At 42.0% G+C, this 13,413-nt stretch overlaps 1 protein-coding gene across 7 annotated transcripts in view; it reads left to right on the top strand.

The window, feature by feature from the left end:
* Nucleotides 1–13,413, top strand: part of SPO11 (SPO11 initiator of meiotic double strand breaks) — a 51,076-nt gene that overhangs the window by 17,237 nt on the left and 20,426 nt on the right. For all 7 annotated transcript variants that reach the window (XM_085862364.1, XM_085862370.1, XM_085862369.1 and 4 more), the window contains 3 exons: nt 6,121–6,207; nt 9,663–9,699; nt 9,916–10,025. In XM_085862364.1, coding sequence (XP_085718490.1) covers nt 6,121–6,207; nt 9,663–9,699; nt 9,916–10,025 — 234 coding nt within the window. The remainder of the gene's footprint in view (nt 1–6,120; nt 6,208–9,662; nt 9,700–9,915; nt 10,026–13,413) is intronic.

Here is a 13,413-nt window from a genome sequence, read left to right as displayed (position 1 = left end):
GGGACCCCTTGCATAATGTTTTCAAAGGCTCGTGGAGGGCCGCATACATGTATGGACACGGACATTAATGGGCTTTTACTTGGATAATAACAATATGAGTCCATGGGATTTGAGCTTGAGAACACAGCATCGCAACCGAAGTGTTCAGATGGGAATGCAAAATAGGCCAAGCCGAAGTTTAGTATCTAGTCTAAATTTGTACTTTAAAATCTACTACTACAGTAGTTCACCATTGTGTGTCAAACATGAACGATCACAATCTACCCTTATTTCATGCTTCACTTCCTCATGCATGATGTTTACGTGTGAGGTCAACATGATGGTGCTATCATAGTGTTAACCAATATAAACTTACTGCCATGATTCAATTCCCTCTGTCAGCTCTCTTTATGTCAATCATTTTGACATAATCTCACCCCACTGTCCTGCTCCAAACTGCTATTTGCTCTAACCCTTAAGCTCCTCACCCCTGAACTGCTCTCTTCCAACTGCCTGTTCCGTCTCTGCGCCTTGGCTTTTCTTACCTTGTGACCATGCGCTCATTGGTTCTCCGTTAGGCCTCTTGCCATGCCCATGATTGTGAGCGGTTTCAGGCACTTATGGGCGGTTGCCAGAACTGGCATAGCTCTTTCCTAGCTGCAAGGCCTTACATTTGCCGTCCTTGGGATGTTGGGATTTGCTGGGGCTTGCGCAGCTGGTGAAATGTAGTTCACTTTAAAAGCAACACACAGACAGATTATGGAGGAAATGGTTTAAAGATGTAATGAATGGAAATGATGGGAAGCTTGTAGACACATGATGGTGGTGGGTGGTCACGGTTATCAGCTCCTAAACAAACTTCAACACATGCTGTGTTGTTTTCACACAGAAACCACACACTTATGCTGAGCATGTATTAATGGTATGCCTCGTTGTTTAACAGCTATTGCCCCCTATTCACCATTCCCACAACAATATATTTGTTTTTAAGAGATTTATTTCACCTCTCACAAAGTGTCATCCAAAACTGTAGCATTGTGATCAGGAGCTCAACAGAGGAGGAATTTGAGGAGCTCCAAGATCCACCCTGCCCTCCAATGATGATATTATAAAATTAATGTTAGAATTTATCAATCATATAATTATATAATACGATTATAATATAATAATGATATAAAAAATAATAAATATCAATAATAATAATTATTATTATGATTATACTGTATATTACAAGAATATAATCATATTTCTAATGTTATGCCATTATCTATTATAAATTTATAATAATACTATTATAATATGTTATAATTTAACCTCACGCATAACCGTGGGTTCAGACACTTGGCGCTAGCATCTGGCTGAGCAACCAGATGCGAGAGGTTACCCTCAGTGATTTTGGCTGAATGCCTCTAAGTCATAATCCCTCATGCTCGGCATGATGATGCTGTTAATGGCTCAATAACTCCAATGTCAGTTGAGCAGAACTCATTTTCTGGGTCATTCAACAAATTGTAAAACAAGTGTATAATCTCATCGTGAGCTTTGGTAAGGACTGAATGCTCATTTTGAAGTTCACAAAGCATTTCCTGTTGAAACAATATATTATTTCCTGTTTGTTGAGGAACATTCATCCAACATTCAAATACCAGCCAGCCAGCCAAAACCAGGAACAACCAGAACAAAATTCTTACATCGAAATTGTGGAGTTTTTCAAGTTCATTGATTAGTTCATAACAGGTTGATGTTAGACAAACACTGTTTAAAAAAAAGAAACTAGAACTGCTGCTGTTAACTGTGAGCAGTTATGCCAGGTACCGAACGGTGCCCGTTCCAATGACGATTGCATCCCACGCTGCCCGTTGCAATGACGATGCCATCCTAGGTCACCCATTCCTATGACGATGCTATCCCAAGCCGCCTGTTCTCATGACGATGCCATCCTATTATGTCATTTTTAATCAAGCTATTTTTCTCATGACTAGTCGATCCCAATAACTGCCACTTACATATGCGAGCAGTGATTTATACATGGGTGCTTACAAAACTGTGAGACATGAGGAATAAAGTTCGATAAGTATTATGTCATAGTTCATGTGGTTTGGCAACCATATTGGTTTGAAGGAAAACCTTTTAAAATCCTTCTCTCTGAAACCACTTAACCAACGATGTTTTAGTTATCAAACTTTTCTCCCCATGGGTACTTGATGATGCATGAGGGTGAGTCGAAAAGTATCCACAATAATTTATTAAAAACTGTGTTGTGTTGACTACATTGCTTCTTGTACTTGCAGGTACAAGCATGAACTGTCTGTGCCGTTTTGAAGCAGTTTCAACCTTGAGCAGTCAATAGTTGTGTCACTGTAAGGGAGTTAACATGACCACTCCACTGTTCATTTGCACCAAAGAAGAGCAGCCTGCAGTGATACGATTTTTATGGGCTGAAGGTGTACCAGGGGCAGAAATCCATCACAGACTTTCAGCACAATATGGGAACAGTGCTTTACCACATAGGAGTGTGTACGATCAGATTACCATGTTCAAAAACGGTCACACAAGTATCACTGATGATGAATGATCTGGGAGCCCACCCACGTCCACAACAGAAGAAAACGTTGAACGAGTTTCCGCCATGATTCTGGGTAACCAACAGTCGACTATTGATGAAGTGGCGCATCTGAATGTCGGTCATGGTTCTGCACATTAAATCAACAACCGACTTGACTTTCGTAATGTTTCTGCAAGATGGGTTCAAAAACAACTCACAGAAGAGCACAAGTGTAATCGTGTGACAATCTGCCAAAGCCTTTTGAACCGTTTTCATCGTGAAGGGAATGCTATTTTGAGACGTATTGTCACTGGAGACGAGATGTGGATCCATCATTATGAGCCAGAGAGTAAACGCCAGAGTATGGAGTGGAAATATCTGACATTACCAGTCAAAAAGAAGTTCAAAAGTCAACCATCGGCCAGAAAAGTGATATTCCCACTTTTCTGGGACTCACAAGGCCCAATTTTGGAACACTATCAAAAGGGGGGGGGGCACAATGGTAAACAGTGTCCATTATTGTGAAATGCTCCGGGACCAATTAAAACCAGCTATTCAAAAGAAACGCTGAGGGCTACTGTCAAAAGGTGTTGCATTGTTGCATGACAATGTCCATCCACACACTGCCGCACATACTAGGCTCTATCTTTTATAAAGGGAATGACTTGTAGAAACCCTCCGGCAATTGAACTTTGAGGTGCTGGAGCATCCTTCGTACAGTCCTGACCTGGCTTCTTTGGACTTTCACCTATTTGGTCCACTCAAAGATGGTTTAAGAGGCCACCACTTTGGCAGTGACCAACAAGTGAAAGAAGCGGTGCATGTGTGGCTCGTAACTCAGCCAAAAACACTTTTTTCTGTGGGCACACAGAAGCTTGTGAACCGATGGACGAAGTGTTTAGAAAAGGATGGGGACTATGTGGAAAAATGATGCTCTTGTACATGCTCAATTGTAGTTACATTATTTAAATAAAAATATATTGTGGATACTTTTTGACTCACCCTCGTGTTTAAAGTTTCGTGTCCATTCACTCAGTGGTTTGACAAAAGATTTTGAAAGGTTTTAGCTTTAATCCAATATAGCTGACACACTATGTGACCTGTGATGTTTTGGTTCTCAAACTTTATTTAGCATGGGTAGTCGATCCTATATACAAAGGTTTGTATTGATCTGCTAAGTGGATTTGGAGAAGGGGGTTTTTAAAGGATTTTTTTTTTCAATCTACTTCGGCTGCCCAACCCTGTGACCTGTGACATCATACATTTAAAGCCTGGTTCAAACTCGGTAGTCCATCACAAATATAAAGTTTTGCATTGATTGGATGCTGGATGGATGGATGGGGTAAAGGCTGCAACCAAGCTGTCTCTGTCAGAGCTTCGGGGAGCAGTGCAGGATATGGATGTTTGGAGAAATCTGATCATGAATGTCACCAGAAGTTGGGAATGACTTGACAGAACTACATAACTAACTGCCTATGGAAGGCAAAGCTTTCTGAATTATAATGCTGTTTTCCTTACATCACGATGACTTCCTGAATAATAACAATAACTACATTATTTTATAGCACGTGAGATTTCATGCTCAATCTCAATGTGCTTTACAAGAAAGGTTACATACAAAGGACTGTCATGTCTGCGTGCAGTTAAATTTAAATCACTTACATCGAACTATAATCCATATATACAGTAATGGAGTAAGTGTCTATCCAGCACCACTAACCCACGTAACTATATGTTACTTGAACCTGAGTTGCACATGGAATATGTCTATTAATTACGTACTAATGGAACATACCTTTGAAACCTTTAGACCCTTTAGGCTGGGGAGCCCACTTAGACCTTTGAAGACCCTTCAAGACTGTAAAGACATTTTGGACCGTTTAGCTGCCATTAGACATTTACATCCTAAAGAACCCTAAGACCCTTTTGAACCCTATAGGCATAGACACACTAAGACCTGATATACCCCGTAAAACCTTACAGACCCCTCTAGGTCCTTTTAGATCCTGAAGACACTCTGGACCCTTTTTACCTTTAATATCCTTTTGACACTTTCGACCCTTTGGACCTTGGGACCCCACAGACCCTTGGGACCCCACCGACCCTTTCGACCTTCACACCCTTTAAGTCCCTTGACTCGCTCTCGATCTCTTAAACCCTTCAGACCCTTCAGACCCTTTAGACCCCTTTAGACTGCTTGGACCTTTGACCATTTAGAGCTTGTGATCACTTTGACCTTTTTAGACACTTGAGATCCCTTTGGACACCTTTTGACCCCTTATGCTCTTTAGACATTCAGACTGTCTTGAACCTTTTAGACACACCACACAAACATCTATAATGTTCTTGTAAAACACAGACTGTACTTTTTTCAGCAAGTAATGCGCAATCTCTTTGCACACAGAGGATGGGTACTCTGCTGTCTTATAACGAGACGATACAAATAATTTATGCATGAAGAATGACTTGCAATAAAGCTATAAAACCACAATTAATATACAAACAGTGTAGATTTAAACAAGGGAAATTAAGTACAGAAAACTGGTACATGTGATCAAAGGATTAAATTTCAACAACTCTTCACTCATGAGGTTATCCATTTTCACTGATGTGGGTTGGTGTTGCCAAAAGCGTTCTACTTCATGAGCAAGTTGTTTCCCTTGGCTAAAATTGTTGATGTACTATTTTATAAAATGGTTGATGTGCAGAATTATTATAATCTTGTCAAAGTTGTCACATCCGATGGTTGTGACTACTCTCTGACAGCAGATTATCTTTCCTCATTGGAACTTCTTTTTCTGAGATGTGATGCTCTTAAATTGAGCAATGACTTTGTTCATTGAGTATTTATATTATGTCTGAGGATGATATTTATGGTTACGCAAGTCATACATGCATGTTTCGGTGATTTTAAAAATTGCAAAGGGGTGTCCCACAGCTGAATGGCTTGGTGGTTGAAGTGGATAAAGTCTAGTTGTTTCATTGCCCTAACCGGTGTGGATTTCATTCCCATGGATGCTCAGCAGAAGTTTCCACACCCTATTACGGAGTGGCGACTAGTCAAAGATTAAGTAGAGGAAGGGACAAGGCCTGCCGTGCAGGCCTCCACACCACACCCACCCCACCCCCCCTTCCCACACTCATGGCAAAGATAGATGCCCAGCACTCTACCTAAAAGACTGAAAATTAATGGTGAAGCCATTTGAGGTCCCTATTTGGTGGATGGTAGTATTGCTTGGGTCAGTTTGGCTAGAGGAGGCTATTTGAGTCGCATACCATAGGGGGTACGTTGTAAGTGTTGCGATGCTTATTTCTCAACCCTAACCCAGTCAGTCCTGCCCATGATTCTCTTTTTGGACCTGTGTCAAAGGTTTGGACCTTTTTTGTTGTCGTCGTCATCGTCCCTACAGTCGTTGTTATACTCGTCCTTGTATAGATATAATGGATCACAGGTAGTGTCACATGACCGCATACATTTGCACAAGTTTTTTTTTTAATGATGCTTGAAAAAAAATTTAACCAAGGAGTAAAATATGTTCAGACTATATAGTTCTGTGAATACAAACTGAAACTAAACCTTTCTCCTTTTATTACAGACATCCACATCCAAAGGTTGTGTCGCTGGAGATCTGAGATACATAGAGGACAATGGTGCACACATCGACTGCAACTCGAGCGCCAATGCAAGAGGCTTTTCAGAAGTCTTTTCTTTCACACTCTTGAGGGGATTTGTGTATTAATAGAACAAAAATTGCTTTCTTTTTAGTCGTACTAACCATGCCTACCTGTCGCTTCACTGATGGGTTTAATCAAAAAGCAGCATTCACAAACATATTGCATGTCTATCTGTGAGTCTTTATGAGGATTTAAAATGAAGTGAAACACTTGAAAAACTAGAGGGGGAGCACTCGGTAGAGTGCAAAACCTCTGCCGCCAATACTGCTGGGTCACTTAAGTGAACCCGATATCCTTTTCATTGTAGGTCAAAACGAATCAGACTCTACTGAACCATGATTGAATAAACTAAACTAGATCGACGCGCATGTCGAAATGCCCAAAAAAAAAAATTGAAATTTTTTTGAAAAAAAAGTTGCAAAATTTGTTTTTTTTGGGGGGGGGGTTGGAAATCACTTAAAACATGTAGAAATGCAAAAAAAAAATCAAATATTTTTCAAATAAAATCAAAAAATTTTTGAAAAAAAGTTGCAAAATTTGGTTGTTTTTTTGGACCAAGTCCAAAATCTAATGGCATGATCCTTGGACCATACCTAATCCCCGCCACCAAGTTTCGTCGAAATCCGTCGGAGTTTTTCCGTAATACTGTTCACAAACAAACAAACAGACAGGGGTGAAAACAGTAACCTCCATCCATCGTCGATTGCGGAGGTTAAAAAAGGATCCCTTACGACACGTAGTTGTTGTCATCATCGTCATGACTGAGGTTGTTGTTGTTGTTTGTGTTTTTATTCCATGTGCCTTTATACATATTTCTATTGCTTCGAGAAGTATTATTATATTTCATTTTGTGTGCTCCTTCCGTGTCAGTCACACTTTATTCGAAAGGGTTCCTGCTGTTGTAGAATAATAAAAATGGTACCGCATTGGAACTGCTACATTAAAGTTCCAGGTCCTGCCTCTTCCTCTTCTCTCCTGGAAAGCACTAATCTCAATACTAACTGGATGGGAAGCTCTCCAATGGTTGGTAGAGCAATTGTGAAGCCGAGCAGCGGCCATATTGACGCCCAGAAAGTGCCGCTTCTCCATTGACTTGATATAATATGAGGTCGTACTTAAGTTACCAGAAAGCAACCACTATATTGACATCACAGCCATATTTATTTATATAAATAGGCGAACAAGTCCTTGGGCCCCAGCCCCACTTTCTGTTGCATTGTTTATTTTTTTTTGTATACAGAGTCGAGGCTCGTAAAAGAGCTAGTACACTGAATGGATCAGTGGGGAGAGATGGGGGCAGGAATTGATGCATGGGATGGACAATATGGATGCAGTAGGAAACTCTCAGGAGGAAAAAACTGGAAATTTGGGTGGAGGTTAACGAGGGTAGAAAAGATCATGGTTTTGGATTGGGGAAGACCTGAGAGGGTGGTGAATAGCTGTCTTGAAGACCTGGAGGGGAGAATGAGTTTGTAAGAGGATGAGGAAGTTGGTTCCACAGGCAGTAAAAAAAGATGAACAAATGAGTAATACTTCTCGAAAGTGTGCAGTGATCCTGGATTTAGGGAGTTTCACCAGAAGCGGTTTGATGGTGGATTGTTTGCATCCTGCAGAGAGATGTGAGGGGGGGGGGTGGTGACAAAGCATGGAAAGAGCAGAAGATGCAAGACCAGGAAGGGGGTGGTAGAACACAGAGAGACCACCGACTTGTCTGCGATGGGGAAGTGATAAGCCCTTCTGATAAGGAAGATAAGATAAGGGCAGACACAGCTTCTGCGCAGACGATTCCAATGATCTTGAAGGCCTTTGTTTCCACGTTTATATATCATATATAACAAAGGGCATTGTTGTATCATTTGTGGTACTAAATATATTAAAAACCAAAGTTGTCCAGGTCTTTTTGGAACACCCCGTACAGCACATGGAAGGAGCACACAAACCACCACAGCCACAACGACAGTAACAATAACAACTACATGTTATTAAAGATCCTGTTTCATGTTTTACTTCATTTTACATCCTCACTGAGATTCACAGATAGATAAAAAAGATGTATCCCCAGGCAAAAATGCTGCAGTTAGAAAGAACTATAGTATAAGAGAGTCGTACTCTCATGTACTATAGCTGGTAACAGGTCCTGCGATAAAAGTCTGCAAAGAATTACTCCAGGAAAGGAATGTTATTTTTGCTTGGGTTTGTGAAGTACAACCTGTCTTTTCATAAACCTTTTGCGAAATGACAGGAGGCACGGCTAGGTTTTATTATTCTATGACAGCAGCAACCTTTTAGAATAAAGCGTTACACACACACACACACACACACACACACACACACACACACACACACACACACACACACACACACACACACACACACACACACACACACACTTCTTTTAGTAATATAAGTTTGTGTGGAAAAGTAATACAGTATGTACACAAAGTGAGGACATCTCTGATAACATTAAGTTTTCACGTCTTATGTCATTACTTCTGCCACCGAAGGTGAAGGAGGTCATGTTTTCGCCCGTTTCTGTCTCTGCCTGGTGTTGACTTAATGGTTAGAGTGGTGGGCTTTGGATCCTAGGGTCCTGAGTTCAAATCCCGCTCAGCTGTTGAATTCATACCAGGTGGGGTTAACTCGACCTGTCGTCCTTCTGAGGTCAGCAAATATGAGTGCCAGCATGATGGTATACCGTGTCGGAGTGGCGACCCATCCAGGATTGTGCCCAATAGCCAGGGAGACTGTGCAGAGCGTTGGTGCTGCCTAAGCAGAGTATGGTCCCAATCTCTGCCTCCTCATTTCTGTCTGTTTGTGTTCAGGATATCTCAAAAAGTTGTGGACAGATCCGGATGAAATTTTGTGGACAGGTTGACAAGAACGGTGTGTAACAAGAACGAACTGATTCCATTTTGTTGAAGATCCGGATCCGGATCTGGATACTAGATTTTTTTAAAGTGATTCTTCACCATTGAGAGATAGGGCCAAAAACGATATGGTACTGTATAGCATGATATTTCAAAAATGTATTAGGCCTGATATATTCTTGAAGATCAGGCATTACATGGTGGAGGTATGCGCTCTACCGAGTGTCCTTCTAGTTTATTTATTTATTCGAATGCAGCCTGACTAATTTGCTGTATCATTTTCTGAGTTGCAGATGCAATGCCCCATTACCATTAAGCTGGTCCTCATTTTGCCGACCTCAGAAGGATGACAGGCTGAGTCAACCCACCTGGTGTTCATTTAGCAGAACGACAGGGGCTTGAAGACCCTATGATCTTAAGCCAGCCTCCTTAACCGTTGAGCCAACACCAGGCTTATATGTCACGTGCAGGTGTAACATCCTTCGTAAAACATTGTGACCCTAAGAACACAGTGATAAGGAAGTGTAATTGCATTTTTTCAAAGAATACAGGTGCATTGTATAGAAAGCTGATGTCTTGTCACTTTGGTTTTTCAGGGAGTGTTGATATCGACCCAAGTGGAGGGCATTCAGAGTATCCTTTGGATTATCATTTTCTGTCTTGTACTTTAGTCATGACGTTATTGTAAAGCTTTAAATACCAACGTTCTGGCATTACAAACATGGCATATTGTTATACAGATCTTTTTTCTTTCAAGTGGAGTAAAATATAATGACTTCCCTTTTGTTTCTTTTTCCGACATTTGATTCAGCTATCCTTTTATTTTTCTCCTGAACTTCACTTTGTCAGACATGTCATCAAAAGCACAGTTCATCCTGGTTGTGGAAAAGGATGCCACTTTTCAGAAACTTTTGGATGATGGCTTTTGTGTGAAAATGCACTCTTGCATTCTGATCACAGTGCGTACCCAATTTGCCTTACAAAAAAGAAAATGTTGTATAGTTGTTCTGGCCAAGTTTTAGGTTCTGCCATGGACCACTTGCCAGTTTTTTTATTTTCCTGTTAAAAATCATATTGAGACTCATATGATTTCTCCATGACAAGGTGAATGAGGGTATTAACTGACAGGAGATAGTGGGGCAACTGCTGGATGCAATAAGCAAGGGAATGAATGGATAGGAAGAGAATGGATGGAGAAAGGGAGGAAACATTGCAACCTACAAGGAAGGAGGTTTTGTGGAGGGCAGGGTCAAGGGTTTTTGCAATTCTGTGCTCTGCCTGGAACACAGGCATCATCCCAACTGACTGGAAGCTTGTTGTCCCTCTCTGGAAAGGGAAGGGTGATCGCCAAGACTGCAAAAACTACCAAGGGGTGATGCTGCTCTCAATACAACGCAAGGTCTTTGCTCAGATAATTCTTGATTGGGTTCACCACCATCTGCTTGAGCACCAGCATCCAGAGCAGTCAGGGTTTACACCAAAGAGGTTAACGATTGACCGTATCCTTGCTCTTCGGGTCCTCACCGAACGCAGACGAGAGTTTCGGCAGAGGCTGCTTGCAGCCTATGTTGATCTCTGTAAAGCGTTTGATTCAGTGAATCGGCATGCCCTCTGGAGGATTCTTGGTCTTCGTGGGGTGCCACCAAAACTGATCGATCTGATGTCTGAACTCTACTCTGGTACTGAGAGTGCTGTGGGATGTGGTGGTACCATCACCGACTTATTTACAGTTGTTACTGGAGTTTGTCAGGGGTGTGTACTGGCCCCCACACTTTTCAGTACTTGTATGGACTGGATTCTGGGGAAGGTGTCAGAGAGATCAAGCTGCGGTGCATCATTTGGGAATGTCAAGATCTCTGACCTTGATTTCGTTGATGATGCAGTCATCTTTGCGGAGACTCTAGATATCCTTTTGGGGGCCCTCGAGGTGCTGAATGAGGAGTCGGAGCCACTGGAATTACGGGTTTCCTGGGTCAAAACTAAGATCCAGGCTTTCAATGACATCTTGGATGCTGCTATCCTGTCTGTACCTGTTTGTGGTGAGGATGTTGAGGTCACAGAGAGATTCACTTACCTTGGCAGTGATATTCATGTCTCTGCTGGCTGTGAGCCAGAGGTCAAGAGACGTCTGGGTCGGGCCTGGGGAGTCATGGATTCACTGGATCATGGGGTGTGGTGCTGTCAGTACCTGTGCAGGAGGACGAAAATTCGAGTCTTCAAGTCATTGGTGCTTCCAGTCTTGCTCTATAGATGCGAGACTTGGACTCTGACCAGGGATCTGAGACGGAGACTTAATTCCTTTGGTACCAAGTCTCTTCGGAGAATCCTTGGCTATCGCTGGTCAAACTTTGTGTCAAACGAGCGGTTGCTGAGAGAGACTCAAATGAGATTTGTTACCTGCATACTCCGTGAGCGTCGGCTGCGGCTGTATGGCCATGTTTCTCGTTTTCCTGATGCTGATCCTGCTCACCAGATTCTCTCAGTGAGGGAGTCTCCTGAGTGGAGGAGGCCAATGGGCCGACCACATTCCTCGTGGTTGCAGGAGGTTGATCAGCATCTCAAGGAGATGGGGATGGGCCAGGCATCTGCCTGGGGGATGGCCAGACGGAGGCCCCTGGAGTACTGGTGGAAAAGAGAAAGTTTGGAGTACCATTGAAAACATGCATGTGTATGTAATCTTTCACATGTGATGAAAACATGTGCAGGGTGTTTCAGAAAGATTGATACAACTTTGACTTCCTGCCATTTCTTTGTTTTTTGACCGATACCGTTTTCCTTTTCAGGATTTAGTGGTGTTATCATGGTATTTGTTCCCTGCGATTTCGAGCTCCATCGCTCAACTAACCCATTGACAGTGAGGCAGAAGACAAAAGTTGTGGGTCTGTGTTGTGAGACTAAATCATATGTAGACACCCGCCGGAGGTTCTGCCGGGAATACAACCTCAGAACACGTGATGGACCCACAAATTGTGCCATTCAACGCATTGTGAAACATTTTCAGCACAAGGGTACAGTGCACAACCAGAGCAAGGGCAACAGTGGCAGGCCTGTATCAGTAACGAAGCGCCAAGCCAACATCGATGCCATGCAGGATTCTGCAGTGGACAATCCCAAGAAGTCCCATTGTCGGTGCTCCCAGGAGCTAGGCATCAAACCAACATCAGTCTGGCGTATCCTCACGAAGGAACTGAAGCTTTTCCCATAGATCTTCTCCATGATGCATAAACTGAGTCAAGATGACATGATAAGGAGACTTGATATGTGCAATTGGCTCAGTAACAGGATGGATACCAACCGCCCTGCCACACTGGATGATCTGAAACAGGAGGTGTCAGACTACCTCCAGGCAGTGCCACATGAGACCTACAGGAAAGTTGGACAGAACTTTGGAGTCAAGATCAATGCCTGTCTGAATCGCGGAGGGGCACACATCGAGAACATCAATTACAAAGATTTTGTGTAAATGCCAATTTCAGACCTTGGGCTCTCACTAACTCCAGCAGTGACTCACTGCAATAGCAATCAGTGATAGAAAATCCACATCATAAGCTTTCAAGAAATGTTTGGTTCACATTCCTGAGGTTTCTTTTTCTTTGTAAATAAATATTTAAAGTTGCATCACTCTTTTTGAAACACCCTGTATGTACATGTAATCCATTATTTTGTATTCCCATTAAATCTGTAATTAACCATGAAATGTTAACTAATGTTAACTTTTAGCATGGAAAAAAAGACGTCCGAGACGTTCGGATTCTAAGTCAATTCTCTTTATTCAACCGCTACCGTCCGACCTACTTGTCCTTCCGGGACATCCCGTACCGGAAATCCCCTGATAAACCAGAGCTCTAGCATATTAATAAAATCCAAGGCAAAATGTTGCCTCCACAAACCGCAACACTTAGAGCAATTTGAATAAATGAATAAACAAACTTATGTTCTGGATACACAAGTGACATGTTTACTGATAAGCAACTTTTCCAAGGTGTTCATGATATGTCATAAATTATCTATAGATGTCTCGATGATGATTTACATCCTTTTTACGAATCATACCAAACTGCCAACTACAATATGATTACAGCACCACATCAATGGACACACAGGAGTGTACAACTTATCTGGCACAGAAACGACTTTAAAGTCAATTTCCATCTCAGACGAATAACTTTATTTTCCCTATATTTTTTTTCCTTCAGGCATCTGCAGGGAATCTATACAATTTGAAACCCATCTCTGATCGATTTGTGCATCCAATGGCACGGCATCCTGTAATTTATTTTGAAAACAATGATGAGCTATACCGTGTGCTTATTCAATGAGTTACCAATGGATACAATATTTTGCCCA

The sequence above is a fragment of the Eptatretus burgeri genome, chromosome 17 (assembly GCF_056783735.1).
Source record: "Eptatretus burgeri isolate ZD-2024b chromosome 17, Ebu_testis_v1, whole genome shotgun sequence".
Taxonomy (NCBI): domain Eukaryota; kingdom Metazoa; phylum Chordata; class Myxini; order Myxiniformes; family Myxinidae; genus Eptatretus; species Eptatretus burgeri.
The sequence above is the reverse complement of the archived record's forward strand: the minus strand, read 5'-3'. Positions and strand labels throughout refer to the sequence as shown.